This window comes from Lonchura striata, chromosome 1 (assembly GCF_050655825.1).
Source record: "Lonchura striata isolate lonStrDom1 chromosome 1, ASM5065582v1, whole genome shotgun sequence".
Taxonomy (NCBI): Eukaryota; Metazoa; Chordata; class Aves; order Passeriformes; family Estrildidae; genus Lonchura; species Lonchura striata.
Window position 1 is genome coordinate 104,819,411 of NC_140703.1, and position 15,636 is coordinate 104,835,046.

Consider the following 15,636-nt stretch of genomic DNA (forward strand, 5'->3'; position numbering starts at 1 on the left):
TGTGCACAAGTTCCTGGCCATTCCCTTGAATTTTCCCCTCATTTGCCATCCTGAGACTGAGTCCTGATGCCAACCCCACTGTCCTGATCCCTGTGGCACGGGAGAGCTGATGGCTGCAGCCAGCACTGACCTACAGAGCCCTGCTCAAAACCATGCTCAATTATCTTGCTTATTTGAGGCACAGGAGAGAGTAAAAGTGCTTAATTACAAACACAGTTGGTAACACAAGTACTTTAGTAGGCTGGGTGAGTAGAGATAATGCTACTTCAGCAGAAATCAGGATTTCTTTGTAATGACATTGCACTTGGTAATGCCAGCAGACCAGTTTCCTCACAAAGTTTATGTAGTGCAGTTTCCAACAATACATTCTTGTTGCTATTGCTCCTGTTCTTGGAATCAATAACCAGGAGAAGCAGCAGGAATCTCCTTTGCAGATATTTTTAGAGCACTGAATATACTACCAATTTTGATTCTGTCTCTGACAGCTATTTTTAATTATGCTTATTTATGTTATGACTTAGAAGTTATTTTAGCATCCCAGTAGCATATTAAGAGTTATGTAAAGAAATAAATATAGCCTTTTAGATAAAAGTTTAAGAGGCTACTGGATGTTACATGTCACCAGATATAAACAGTCCTTAGGGGAAAATTACTGACACTCAGCTCAAAGATCAGGACTGGATTCTTAAGTAGATTCTATCTAATCTACTATGTTTTGTGCTACAGAGATCTATGACCAGAGCCAGGATAACTCATCACAGAAAATAGTTTACTAGCAGTATTCACATGGAAACCCAGTTTTCTTAGCCAAATTTAGTTAAAATTGACTGAGGTGCTCTTGCCTTGTTTTACTTTTCCCTCTCATTTTGAAGTTGATCAAGTAGGAAGTTCAGAAATGGGTCAAATGACTGATGTTCTTTCATTTTGCCAAGGTGAAAGGGAAGAGAACTTTGGCAGAAAACATTGCAGATAATGGAGGTTTGCGAGAAGCTTTCAGGGTAAGTAGATAGAAAAATATCTGAAACATCGTATTATTAAAAAAATAAATAAAAAGCTATGGTTATCTTCATGCTGCTGAAAGGCACTGAGTATCTTTCTTATCAGGCATACAGGAAATGGATAACAGAAAAAAGGGGAGGAGAAGAAGAGCCTTTACTGCCAGGCCTTGAGTTCACACATAACCAGCTTTTCTTTCTGAGTTATGCCCATGTGAGTAGCACAAATGTGTTTCAAATCCTCTCTATTATCTTGAACAATGTGCAATGCACAGATGAGCTTGCTTGTTTTCAAAAATCTGCATCACCAAAACATAGATTTTGAGAGTATAAGCAAAGACTTCTCCTACAATTATTATTTCCTTCTCTTTCCCTTTTTGTCCTCAACTACTCATGGTCCCAGAACTGCTGAAATTTTTTTTGGCTTTGCACAGTATCGTCACAACAACTTTCTTTCTGCTTTCTGCTTCCCTGCACAAAAAGGGTCTTCCTGCATGTATTGACTCATCAGCCTCCTTCAATCTGAACTCACACCACTTGTTACTGTGTACGCTGTTCAAGGAAACTAAGCAGCAGTGAAGAAAATCTTAGTTTATTTTTTCCCATCTGTAACTAAATATGCTGTGACAAAACTTTTATAAGGGATGTGAGTTTTTTAGAGAAAGCATAGAGTGAGGGAGAGGATCGGAAATTATTTATTTGGGTAAAAAAATTGGGGCAAACTCCCTACATGAGAAGTAAAAAGCTATAAAACTTTGCCACCAGTTGAAGGAATTAATCATCTCAAACTGAAAAAACAGGACCCAATGCAAGCAGTCCTGGCTGAAAATAATTTCTCTGATGAGAGTCAGTGTAGCAGTCTATGGGCCTATGGCTGTTTCAGTTTATTATATTGAACAAAGACAATATTACACTTTCATTGTTTATGCTGAATTAAGTTTCACCTTGTGTCAGTTTTTCTCCAAGAAAATTTTGAAGCTATAGAGAACATCTGGGGGTTTTACAGGACCACTGCAGAAATCATATGTCCAGTGGTCCCTCACAGGGAGGGCACATGCACAGTGAGAGCAGTGTATGTCAGGTACCCTCGAGCTCAGACTATTTTCACAAAGCTCAAGATACTCAACAGACTTATTTAAAATGTCAGAACTGTGTTCAGCCAGAAAAAATTGCACTGAAGTCCACAGAAATCCTATGGGCAATCTGCCTTAAAGGATTTTGTTGATAGGAACATTCAATGTAGAGACTTAGGTAAGGTAGGGGCAGTTTAAAGGAGATTTTTCATGCAATGGACACAGCGTAAGAGGGATTATTCAGTTGTGCAAATGTTCTGTGTACCCTGTTTTTTGGTCATTTATGATTGGGTTAAGTGTCATATCAGGAACAGGGAACTGAGGACCACTGATGGATATGTGGAAGATGTGTAATTTACTGACAGATGAGAAAAGATACTGACATTCCAACATGGCATAAATATATTAGGTAATATAGCAGCAATTCTAGAGATGATAAGCATCATTATGTGTACCTTTTATACACATTACATAGTTTTGGGACCAAGAAGCATGTTTGGTAATTATTAAGGTGCGAGATGCTGCAGAACAAGCTGAAAGACAAGCTACCATTATTGAGAACTTCAAAAAAAGAATTAGCAAAGTGACTGACTAGATGATATGAAAGTGTGTAGAGAAAAACAGTGGGTGGACACTGGATCCATTAAGGGATTTGAAAAGCAAGAGAATATAACAAAAGAAATCTGCAGATTGGCAAAGGTGAAACAAAGCAGGAATTTATGGTGTCTTTCTGTTTTATGCATTCTATAAGTAGTAAACATCTTAAGAACAGTGACATTACATTTTGCTGTATATAAAAAGTCATCACAGATAATGAGTTTTTTTCTGTTCTTTTTAATTTTTTAATTTTATTTTATTAGGTAAGATGCAACTCCTTTAGACCAGAATCTGCGAGGGAGCAAATATATACTGGAGCTCACAGCCCTCCTCAGTTCAGGTAGTGCAAATATGGTATTTCCTCAGTGTACACACAGAATCAATCACTGCAGAACAGAAGTGCAGAAATATAGCATTTTAAGAGGGGGTTAAGAGCAAACACAAAATTGGACTGTGCTCTTGGTTTAGATGGAAATTGAACTGGTTTTATTAGCTTATCTTTCACTATTATAAATGCTCTTCTGTGAAATTGAGGAGCTTGCATCCACCTTCAAAAGCATTTGAACCAGAACACACTCTGATCCCTGTGATTCCTGTAATCATGGTCTGAGTACCTAAAATGCCTCATCTATCACTTTCTTGCCCTAAGCAATTCTAGTTTAGAAAACAGTGAATATAAGGAGGGTCCTTGATTTAATCTGCCTGAGTTCATTAAAAGCTCCTAAGTCTCAACCTTGAATTACATTGATAATGCAAAGCAAAATGTGTCCTGTGAGTTCAGTTCAAGACCAAACTCTTCCACTGGCCTTCAAGTGACACTTTGCTTGAAGGAGCTGTGCTTGTCCAGCCATAACAGAGGGAAACTCTCCTTGCCAAAAGGTCTCCCACAGGCTCCTCTAGCCACAGACACTCATGAACTCCCTGCAATAGGAAGGGGGAAAGTTTTAGAGACTAAACAGGAATTAGGAAGCCAGAGTTTATTTTTCTTCACCAAGAACATGTTGGTTGCATTTACTTAACTAAGAATTCTGTGTTGTTTGCCCTTGGTCAAGTACTACATTACCTCTTTATTTGGACAAAATTCACAAAATACAGTGGATTATTTACCTTCTAGAAAATCCTACCACTTTTTGTTGACTAAAAGAGTGTTATACCAGTTAGTGAGAGTAAAAGTAGTTCAGTATGCAAATCTGTGTGGCTTTTAATATTGAAAATACATAATGACAATGAGGACAGGAGCATCAGGTTGACCTTCAGCCTACAGAGATATTATTTTCATAATACCTACCTGTGTTAAGATTTTGGTAAAATAACCATCTGTTGTCTTTTAAATTCTTCAGATTTATTTACTTGTATGTATATTTATATTCTGAATCATTTCATTGCTCCATTCCCATGAGATGGTGATACACATGGAACTCTAGGGATAGAGTATTTATTAGGAAAACTCCTGAAGGCATCAGGCTATGAAAGAAAATTTTAGAGAAGTTTAGATTAATATGAGATCTAGAAAATATAGACAAAACTTTTTCTTAGTTTTTGTGAGAAATACTGAAAACTGGCTTCTGTTTCAGAACTGAAGAAAAGCAGTGGTGCTTTTCTCCTTGCAAATCATATCAGCTGGGCTAAAAAATTATCTTCTCTATTTCTCCCAACTTGGTTTCATTTATGTCCCAAGACCATTATAAGCATAACTGTAATACAGGTAGCTCCAACAATGACAGCTCTTTCTGTCCAAAAAGCCCAAACTACCCTTTTAAAAGTAATTATAAAAGGTAACAATAAAAATTATAGAAATGAACAACGCATGTCTTGAGCACAGGTCTGTGCAGCTGAACTACTCACACCAGTTTCTCTTCAAAGTCAAAAAGGAAATGTTATTTTAGATGTTAATATATATATATATATATAAATAATCTTTCAGCAGGTAATAAGTTTAAATTACTTAGACTCTGCAAGTACATTTTTCTATTGATTACCAAGGGAGGCCAGTGTGACCTGCTCAAGGAAAGGTGTCTCTACTATAATTCAATGGGATGAAATCCAGACACTCCACTCTGATTTCAGTTAATGTGTGGCAAAATCAAACCATGGGTAGAAAAGTGGCATGCATGCATACATAAAGATTTTTTCACTGGATAAATTCTGGGTTTACTTGGTTTTAATTGGCAGATTTTCAATATTAGCATGTGTCTTTGCTATTTCTGAATGCCAATTTCAGATTGAAATCCCTGGCATGGCAGGCAGAACTCCCACCAACATCAGCAGCAGCTCTGCATGACCAACTCTTGCTGTTCCAGTCCCTGAATATGTATCTGCAGGGTTTTTTTTTTTTTGTTTTTTTTTTTTACAGTAAAGCTGCATATCTTATTTGAAGTCTAACCTAATTTGGTAATCTTCCATACAAAACTGACCTTTAGGTATTTTTGTGCCAGATGACTGCAAATTTTCTTACTCACAGAAAGTCTAATCAATGTAATAAGAATATTTTCTACCATTTTGAGCTACACTGAGAAGCTGACTTTCTGCAATATAGAAAAATACCTCCTCACTGCATAACAAAGGCAAGGTATACAATTAATATCACAGTAGATATTTTTCTGCTTTTAACTCAGAAAACTCTTTAATACCATTGCAAGTTTCAGGTTAGTAAATCCCAAGATGGTTAAAAGCATAGGAAAAAACAGCAAGCAACACAATTTCAGTCTAGCAAAGGTAAAAGAATAGTTTCTGACTGCATCAAATAATGCAGATGTGAAAGCAGGAGCCAAGGATGACTGCCTGCAAAGACCAAGCTCTTCCCCTGTGCCTGAGGGTACTAGTCAAGAATTCAGGCACATTGTCCAGCTTGTGTCAGGCTCTTTCACTATCACACCACCTGTGGCAGGAGCAAGAGAGCTACTCAGGGCAGAAGGCTCAGAAAATAGATTTCCAAAATATCAGAGGAGTTGAGATGCTCACAGGTGCAAGGCTGAGCTGCCCAGCAAGAGCCTGCAAAGTCCCAGGGACCCAGTGTGTGTGGGTGTGGATGTGTGTGGGTGGGCAGAGCGTGCTGTTAAGAGAATCTGGAGACTCATGAAACCACTGCCAGCACAACCTCACTGCCGGCACAACCCCAGTGTGTGCTTACATCCTCCTGCCTGCTGCACTGCAGCTGTCTGGCAGGGCTGGGAGAAGAATTCCACCATGCACCATGGGTTACATTAGAAAATTGTTCTAAAGGACACAGTATCACAAAATACATTTGTTTTCATTGAGTTTCTAGCAAAGCAAGATGTTTCTCAAAGCATGAAACAATATTTGATTCATATTAACTTTAAATGGGAGCCCATCTCCTGAACCTTTTGGTTTTATTTGTAGAAAAAATTATACGAAAGCCTGAAAATTCAGCCTGAAGTGAAGACACTGAAACACTTGCAGACCTGTAGTGTTTGACAAAAGGCAACCTGCACGTCAATCACTTTTCTCTTTGCAGAGTAATCGGAGCCATGAGCAACTTCGAGGAGTTCCGCAAAGCGTTCCACTGCGCCGCGAACACGACGATGAACCGCGGGGCAGAGTCCTGCCGGCTGTGGTAGCTGTCCCTTCCAGCTCTTCCCTCAGGGGCAGGCTGCGATCCGAACTGCTCAAGCCCAGTGCCAGAGTTTCAGAATGATGGTCTGAAACATGGAGAGGTGTTACTCCAAATGGATCTTCCTCCTCTGTGCTGATGATCTGCATGGATCTGACCGTTCCTTATTTAGAACCTAGAAACATTCCAAATAGAAGAGCTTTTCTTTAAGTATAATAATAAAAAGTAACTCCTTTTAACCATAAAACTCCTCCGGCACATCTGCAGTCGCACTGCTGTTGATGGATAACTGCCATTATCAATTCTAATTCCTGATTTATAGTTGAGCAAGACATAAATGCTAAAATCCAGTTTTAATCTATTGCTCTGCAGGGGTTCTATGCAGAATGCTCCCACAGTAAAATTTATTCTTTCTGGATGAAGAAATTCATGAGACCTGCTATAAAGCCAGCTCTGATCTGCTGTGTGATACTGCATTTTCATAACTTAAGCTGTCACAGCCCAGCATGCCATAAATGATGTTGCATGATGTAAAGACACAAGACTTTATATAAGTTCAGTTTAACATGTCAGATTAGTGCCTCTGGTTTTGGAACAGCTTCAAGCTGAGAAAGTACCTCATAGTATTAATCTGTAGGACTAAAACATAAAGGATACTTGTCAGATCGTGGCCTCTTCTAATTTTAGAACAGCTTATGATAAAAATCAATGTATGGTGAAAATCAGAGGCTCTCAGAGGGGATTCCTGGCACCATGATACTTATAAATATGTCACCATTTTTTCCGGTTTACACTGTAGGCAGATTTTTTCCCAGGGAATGGTTTTTACCTTGTGCTGAAAATAGCTTCATCTACATTTATTTTTTTTTAAGCCAGAAATACTATACCAGTTTTAAATGATGGATTTGATAGTTTCTGAGTCTTACATGGCATTTTAAGTAGAGTGTGTGCTTGCCCTCATGTTCTGGATGGGACAGGATGACTTATGATTTTAAGGCAAGAGTATGTGACAGAAAAACAGAGTACCAGCATAATTTGACTTGTCTGGCTAAAAAAAGAGCAATTGAGGAGTAGAGGACTTAAAAATATAGTAAAAATACAGACTAGTTGAGTTTTCAATTTGATTTTTAAGAGTATTAATGAAAAGATATTTTATTACAGCAGAAAAACTTCAACACATAAATGTTACTGGGGGGGGGGGAGGTGAGGGAGGATGCACACACAGCTCTTTTTTTTCCTGACAGAAAGGTACCTATACAAGTGGTGTATATTTATACCTTGTGCATTATTTCATTTTCACATGGTGGAGTTATTTCAAAAGGAGTTTCTTTAGACTGATTTAATTACTGCAAATCCATATTAGTCTCTGTGTGGATACACATAGACACAAAATATAATTTTTTCATATGCTTTAGTTTTTTTTATCAGTATAGAAATATTAGTAAGAGAAACTTTTTTTACAAAGATTGGTGAAATACTGTTGTATAAGGACTTGGTTGGATGATTGTATCCAGAGGGTCTCAGAGTCCTAATGGACATCAGTGAAATGTGGTGCCCCTCAGGGGTCCATACTGGCACCAGTGCCATTTAATATCTTCATTAATGACAGATAAAGGGATCAAGTGCACCCTCAGCAAGTTTGCAGATGACACCAAGCAGAGTTGTATGGTGACCACACCTGAAGGATGGGTTGGCATCCAATGGGACTTGGACAATGAGACTTGGCCCTTGGGAATTTCATGAGGTTTAACAAGACCAAGTGCAAGGGGCTGCACCCAGGTCTGGGCAATTCCTTGTAGCAACAACATCTGGGGATGAACAGATCAAGAGTAGTGCTGTCTAGAAAGACTCAGGGGTGCTGGTGGGTAAGAGGCTGGACATGACCCAGCAACAGGCTTTTGCAGTCCAAAAAACCAACAGTGTCCTGGACTCCATCCAAAGCACCAAGGGCAGCAGGTCAAGGGAAGGGAGAGGAAGCCACCAAGACAATTAGAGGGATGAAGCACCCTTCCTATGAGGAAAGGTTGTGAGAGTTGGGATTGGTCAGTCTGGGGAAGGGAAGGCTTTGGTGTAACCTACATTTCAGCCTTCAGTACATGAACGGAGTCTAGAAGAGGAAAGAGAGGGACTTTTCACAGAGGCATGGAGTGACAGGGCAAGGGGGAATGGCTGTAAACTGGAGTAGTTTTGGATTAGCTGCTAGGAAGAAGTTCTTTACTGTGAGGGTGCTGAGGCACTGGAACAGACTGCTCAGAGAAGTTGTGGGTGCCTCATCACTAGAAATGTTCAAGGCCATGTTGGATGGGGCTGAGCAACCTGGTGGAAGTGCAAGGAGGTGTCCTCACCTGTGGCAGGGGGTTGGAATTAGATGATCATTAAGGCCCTTACAGCCCAAATCATTCTATGATTTTATGATTGTCCAACAGTCACAGTGGAGTAAGGTTTACTGACGCTAACTAACTGAAACAAATTGGGTTATTTTCCTGTGTGTCTTTAGAAAGAAGGGAGACATAATGGAAGCATAATTTATGGAAAAGAACAGGATCTCAAACTACCTTCCAGAGTGAAGGAAGCACATACTCCTGTCCTCAAGACTGTGTTGCCACTTTTTAGAAACAAAATATTGCAATTTCAGACCAGAACATTCTTTAATATTTTTTTTTCCCTTGGAAAAGTCAAAGTTTTCTTAAGAGGAAAGCATTTTCCCTTAATTTCAGCTCAGTTTCTGAGTTCCACAGATTACAGTTTATCATATGAATTGCCACAACCAAATTTTTCTCCTGGAGGTATTTTTCCCATAATAATGGTAGCATAGACCTTTTCCCCAAACAAGCAGGTATGGGTCTTTAGCAAAGGATACTGTTTGCTGCATAATGGGAAAGTTCCTTAGCAAATTGAGTATCTGTTGACTTCATTTCTGTGCTCATATGAGCACTGACATGACTTGATGTTGGCTGCTTTGGATCAACAGCACAAAGTTCAGGGTTGACTTCCTGGCCCAATTAAAGGTAGTACCAATATGGTTGTTGTCCTCAGAAAAATCAGGACATCAACTCAGGCACTTGTCTGAATTTTCTAAATTGCTGGAATATGCAAAGATGGTTTCACAACAGTCAACTCTGTGTTTTCTAATTTTATCTCTCAAATCAGAGATGCATTTGCAAGAATTCCTCTCTCACGGTTATTTTCCAGCGGGACAGATTCTGTCATTTTGTGATTTATGAAGTTGTTTCTCTGTACTGGATTGGAATTTTTTCTAAAATGTCTGATGTTTCTTGCCTTAAATGTCACTTTTCCTGCTCCTTGTTAGGTTCAGGTCTTTCATGTTTAATACCAGGGGTTTCTTCACGGAAGTGTGCATATTCCCAGTGGCACAGGAGCTACTGCAAACTCTTTCATCCTTGCTAGGCCATCTCCTGCAGCAGGCAGGGGACAGGTTCTGAGCTGGGGGAATAGTAGGGACCTGAGTGTTTTGGGGGCCATGCATTAGGAAAGAGGAAGAGAGGACATGACCTGATTTTGGCAGCTGAGAGGGTACCCACACACTGCTGGGGGAAGCCAGAAGTCCTTGCTGCTGACTGGTACATTCATCAGTAGTATCCTAATTCAGGAAATTCTTGCTGTTGACTCAGGGTCTCAGTGTCTGGGGTTTAGGTCTTGCCTGTGTCCACACAAGGACCCTGGCCTGCCTCACCTGCTGCTTTTTACCACAAACCAAAAAGTTGATCATAAAATTTACAGTTCACTTTGGATAAGCTTAGGTACTTGCTTAGGTACCATTTGGAAATCAAAGCAGAAGGTAATTAAACAAGTTCTTAAAACTTTTTTCATCAAAGATATTGAAGACATTAGTGATGGTTTGTGAGGGCTCTGCCCATTGCCTCTGTTTCATGAGACCACCTGGCTGTGCTTTGTTTTTGTAATGTGCCTCCTGGGTCTGTTCCAGCAGAACCTTCCTGCATTGCTCTCAGGTTCACTTATTACATCTATGCAAAACAATTCTTCACTGTATATATCCTTTTTCCCGAGCTTTCAAATTGTTATTTTGCTTAATTGTCAGTAATACTGGGAAATGTTTCTTCCTGTTGGCTCAGTAATCTACTTCTTCTTCAGTGACCAGGAGGGGAAAGGTCACCTATGAATGAAACATTTTTACCTTTGTAAATCTGAGGAGATATTTTTCTACTGTGTAGACATAAAGAAAGAACATCTACTCCTGTCCCATGTATTCTCCTTCAGGTCCTAGAAATATGGAAACCTATTCTCTCTTCTAGTTAATCTAGTCTAGTCTTTCTTTAATTAAGCCTGAAATGCTAAAGCACCAGTATATACACTGTGAATATTTCTGCTGATCATATTGTGGAAGACTCAGCACTCTGAAAATGCAGCTGTGCTATTCACTGTATAAACTGCTTAGCTACAAAAATGATGTCCAAGCTGGGTCTGGGAACCGAAGGACCAAAAAATCAGCTGAATTACAAAACTCTGCCTCATGCCCTGTGCAGAGGGACTTCACTAGTCTTTAGGTAGGAACATTACCATGTCACTAATTGGTTGAATAATTTATAAAATAATCAGGTAGTTCTGCCTATTACTTTTCTTTGAGTATTATTCAATTACAGGTTTGGAAGTATATCTCATAACAATGTTGTATGTGTATATATATATATATATATATATATACACACATGTATCTGTCAGTGAAATGTTCAAAGCCTGACAACTAAGGAGGCAGAACTATAGTGATTTAAAATGTCTTTTGTCTTTAAATATTTTTAATCTGATTTTTATTTACTGGTCAGTTTATTGTACATTTGATTTTTTCTACTTGGATAGTACAGTGTTTGACTGTTTTAAAGACATTGTGTTAGCAAATAAATCCAAAGTGATGAAGAACTTTCTTATGCTTGCAATATGCTAAAACCTGCTTGGCTTGGCTCTCTCCAACTCTACAATGTTACTTCTATAATATATAGTCTTAATGAGATGTAATAAAGTGCATAATGATGTGGCCCCAGGTTCTCAGGACTACTTTTACTGCTTGACAGGCTAAGAAGGATCTCCACTCTCTATCAGAGAATTGTGTAGGCACCGTCAGCCAGAGTTTAGGCTCCACATGCCCTCTGATGAGCTACTGTGGATGAGTGCTGGGTGCTGTAAAATCTGCAGAAAGGCAGAGCTGTCTCTACCAAAGCCACTGGACCACAAAAAAGAGTGAGAAAAGATCCACCTGCCTATCAGCCTCCCTCTTCTCCTCTTCCCCACATCCATCCCTCTCTCAGCCCACTCTTTGCTTTCCAACTGCTTTAAAGTATTTTCCAGAGGAGTTTTTGGTAGGATAGTCCTTGTGCCACCCCTGAGTTTGAACTTCAGCTCAGCACACAGTGTTCTTCATGAGTGTGATCGAGCACATGTTCAAGGGCTGTTTGGGCACAGGGACTGTGCTGGGGCTTTAGGCATCACCAGCTGGGCTTTTCTGGGCTGAGTGCTCCATCTCCTGGGCTCTGCCCTGGCCAAGGCTCCTGGCACAGCTTGGGTGGCCACAGGCAGTGGTGCTGGCCCACTTCAAGGCAGCACCGTGCCTGTGAGCACCAAGGAGCGATTTCTGCTGCTGGGGACAAAGGGTGATGTTGGTCTTGCTGCATCTTTTGGATGGTGCTCTGTGGTGGTGCAGCCCTTTGCAGGCCACTGTCCACACAGCTCTTGGGTTTGGGGTGGCAGGGTGTCTTCCAAAACCTGCATCAGTTCTCTCTCCTACTTTATAGTGCAGCCTTACAACATTTCTAAGGGCAAATGCAAAGGTTTCTGTGCAGGAAGATGAATTAACAAAGCAAAGGCTGGGGTCAGAGCATGAAATCAGCCTCAGCACAAGGGAAATGTTAGGCTTAATTCTCATGGGTTATCAGCACCTTGGAAAGATGCTTTAACAATGTCTATAGAACGCCCTGAGGAATTCAGGGTTTAACTGTGCAGTGAGAGCCTGCTTCACTAATCAGACAACTAAATCCCATTTACAGTGTAATATATATTAATAAAAAAGAAAAGAAATTAAAGATACCCCAAGGATTCTTCAGCACAGCATTATATTTTGTTAAATATAATATCAAAGTTGGAAGTTACTGAGAATCAAGATAATGTGTTACATTAAATTGTGATCAAAGAAAGAGATATAATAATATAATTTTAATAATCCATAAGCGCCAAAGCTGGAACACTTTATGTATGAGGCTAGACATACACAGCTGCATATATTAACTGTGGTTGTGAACTGAGAGGCACATTATAATACATGTCTCTAAAAATTTTATCACATCCATATCTACGGGTCCAAACTGGTAAACAAAGCTTGGAGAAAGGCTTCAAAAGGGATCTTAAACTTTTTCTACCATGAAATTTATTTAACATACCAGTGCTGCTGTGTGCAATGACCAGTTAGCTTGTTTTAAATGGATGATGCATAGCCCTCTTCTGAAATGTTAGTAGCAGCCATTTAAGTATAGAAATCTGAAAAAATATGATGTTCTATCTTCTTGATGCTAAAAGAGTATTTGGGTAGAACCAGAAAAAAGAAATTACATTTTCAAATACAACAATTAGGGAAATATAAACATGTGCGTTTATGCCATGATATGCAATAAGAAATAAAAAGCTGTTGTAGGATATGAAGTTGCCAGACTGGGTCAGAGGAATGGTTTATAACTTGACAGATTATTTTTGCTGGGAGAAAAACCTGAGTGCAGGAGACTTGTCTGCCTTTGTAACTTCCTGGGGCACATGTGTGTTAGAGCTCTGTCCTTTGGTGGGGGTCACAGCTGTGTGTCTTCTGAGAGTTCACCCCAGTCAGCCCTGGGGCTTGAGGGGCTATTTGCTTTCTCTTGGGTGTCTAGAGCACCCAAAAAGGCTGAAATTCTGCCACTGATTCCTAGTTTTATATGTAATTTTTTTTCTTTTCACCAAGGAACACATCATATGAATCAGCCACTTTCCATATCATGGTATTTTAATTGAATCAAGAGGGGCTTTTGTAGGTCTGTGCTGCAAAACAATGCAGTGCTGCTGCATCTCAAGAACATCTGTGTTTTGTGAAATGGGGCTGCTCTTCACCAGACAACACATGTGCTTTCATGTCATTCTGCTAGAGTGGGCCTTGGGTGGTTTGCACTGGAGAGAAGAGAGCAAAATAGGGAGTAAAGTCTGATTAGGATGACAAAGAGAAATTAGAAAGTCTTTAGTGTTGTAAAGCAGCAAAAGATTGCATTAGTACAAAAGCATTAGTACAATTACTGCTATAAATGATTGTATATATATGGGCACAGTGTGGGAAGTTTGTAAGTCTGTGCTATGTGAGTGCATATAAAAATGTCAGAAATATGAATTATTTTTTAAAAAATTGAGTCTCAGGGTAAAACTCTGACCTCAGTGAGTTCATTGAGTGATTAATGTCTGTGGGCCAGCATTTTATTCCATCTGGATAATAGCACATAAAGTTTACTGATTTAAAACTATTTGGGACACACATTTTCTTCTAGACAGAACAAAATTTCTAACCTCTGGTATTTTCAGAATCTGCCCTGTCCTCAGTCATTTGCATAGGAATTACTTTATTTGCTCTTGTTTAGCAGATACTCCATTTTCATATTTTTAAACATTTCAAGAGTGACTTTATCAGTGTTTCAGAATTGCAAAGTAGCTTTTTCAACTTGCCCTTTCCAGATATGGTTCTATTAATCATTCAAATAAACTTGCTATGTTCTATCAAACTAAGTGTAGGCTTATTTATGACACTGAGATCATAAATATTTTTGTCTCCATAAATGTTTTTTTGTCTCTCCTAAATGTCTTGGTCTCCATGATGAGGCAGAAAAGTTTTGTGTTACTGGAGTGACAGGGGAAGCTGTTGGTGCCCGTGGCAAGGTCAATGCTCTTGGGCTGCAGGATGGCTGGAGAGGGGATGGGTGATTCACAATGGCCACATAAAGCTGCTCAGCAAGAAAAAGTCTGTGCTTGTCTGTGTAACTTGCATTAAAATTGTACTGTCTAACAGAACCAAAAAATCTGTTGTCGTAACCAAGAAATTACTTTTCTTGGTGGGAAAGGTGGGAAGATTTGAGCCATCATGCTGACTGAGGCAACAAAAGCTCTTGCATCTTGCTTGTGCAAGCTCCAGCAATGTCACAGCCCTGCAGAGCTGCCTCTGCCTGCAGCTGTGTCTTTCCCTTTGTTTTGAGATGACTCAAATTGCTGGATGGGCTGAGCAAGGAACAAAACTCAGCACTATGGGGAGTGCAGTGCAGAAGGAAGGCTTGTAGGAAACAGGGCACGCCCCTGCTGCCCAGAGAGCAATCATAGTCCTTCAGGCTGCAAAAGATGGTTAACTTACACTGCCAAGTCCACCACTGAGCCATGTTCCTAAATGGTACATCCACATGTCTTTTAAATATCTCCAGTGATGGTGTCTCAACCCCTTCCCTGGAGAGTCACCAGTAGCTCCACCATCAGCTCCCACTATGGCAGTGGGTACAATGCAGCTTTTTACAGTGCCAGGCACATAAACCTCCTTCCCCCTTAGGGAAGCCTATCTGTGAGAACCCTGATGGAATGGGGAGGAGGAAGGGACTTGGCCCAGAGAGGTTTGTTTAAGCAGGGGGCACACCTTGGTTTGCATGAGCACAGATGGAGTGGCAGGAGTGGTGTGCCACCTCCCCTGGGTAGCAGGGCTGCCAGGGCTCTTGCATCCATGCAGGGCTCCTGCCAGGGCTCCTGCATCCATGCAGGGCTCCCTCCAGGGTGCATGCATCCATGCAGGGCTCCTGCCAAGGCTCATGCACTCCCCTCCCTCCCATGCATGGCTGCAAATGCCCGTGCGTGCTGTGTGTACCCACGGTGAGTTAATGGGTGAGGGGTGCTCTGCTCACCAGCCTCTCCTTATTCCTGCTCCCTCCTACAGCCAGGCAAATCACCACCAAGCAGGAGTGGGAAGCAAGCAGGGTGCCCTGTTCCAAGTCACCCCAGATGAGCTAATTCCCTGGGAGGCACAGCTTGCATGTGGCAGCACAACCTCATCCCAGCCTCCGACAGCCGAAAGGTGTCAGGTCATTTTAGAGACAAGATAGGAACATTTCTTCTCCTAGCCTGGGCTGAAGTAAAATGTCATGGTCTGACTTCAGCTTAATAATTATTTTAGCCTTTCAGTGTATGATAGAAGAGCAAAGTATGGAATGTCCTTTAGTGAACAATTTCATTCTTTCAGCTGGGTTTTCCTTTGTTCTGCCTCAGCTCGGTGACAGCCGGCAGCTCAAAGCTGCTTGCACAGTAGTCCTTGCACGAGCAACATGTGTTGAGGCAATCACTGTGACTGCATTCAGCATGCTTATTCAGCTTTCTTTTAATAAATCCAGTA

The 15,636-nt window shown here is 40.5% G+C and overlaps 2 protein-coding genes across 12 annotated transcripts in view; one reads left to right on the forward strand and one right to left on the reverse strand.

The window, feature by feature from the left end:
• Positions 1-13,996, forward strand: part of PHEX (phosphate regulating endopeptidase X-linked) — a 99,851-nt gene extending 85,855 nt beyond the window's left edge. For both annotated transcript variants that reach the window (XM_021552941.4, XM_085559662.1), the window contains 4 exons: positions 933-998; positions 1,105-1,209; positions 2,929-3,005; positions 6,141-13,996. In XM_021552941.4, coding sequence (XP_021408616.3) covers positions 933-998; positions 1,105-1,209; positions 2,929-3,005; positions 6,141-6,243 — 351 coding nt within the window. In that variant the 3' untranslated portion in view covers positions 6,244-13,996. The remainder of the gene's footprint in view (positions 1-932; positions 999-1,104; positions 1,210-2,928; positions 3,006-6,140) is intronic.
• The window catches only part of LOC110483230 (uncharacterized), a 305,445-nt gene continuing 292,567 nt past the window's right edge, over positions 2,759-15,636 (reverse strand). For 8 of the 10 annotated variants that reach the window (XR_014949909.1, XR_014949927.1, XR_014949930.1 and 5 more), the window contains one exon: positions 2,759-6,411. Coding sequence is in view for 1 of the 10 variants with exons in the window: in XM_085559785.1 (XP_085415911.1) it covers positions 6,343-6,411 (69 nt within the window). In the remaining 9 variants the exon portion in view is untranslated. The remainder of the gene's footprint in view (positions 6,412-15,636) is intronic. The other 2 variants (XR_014949932.1, XR_014949933.1) reach the window with 2 other exon arrangements.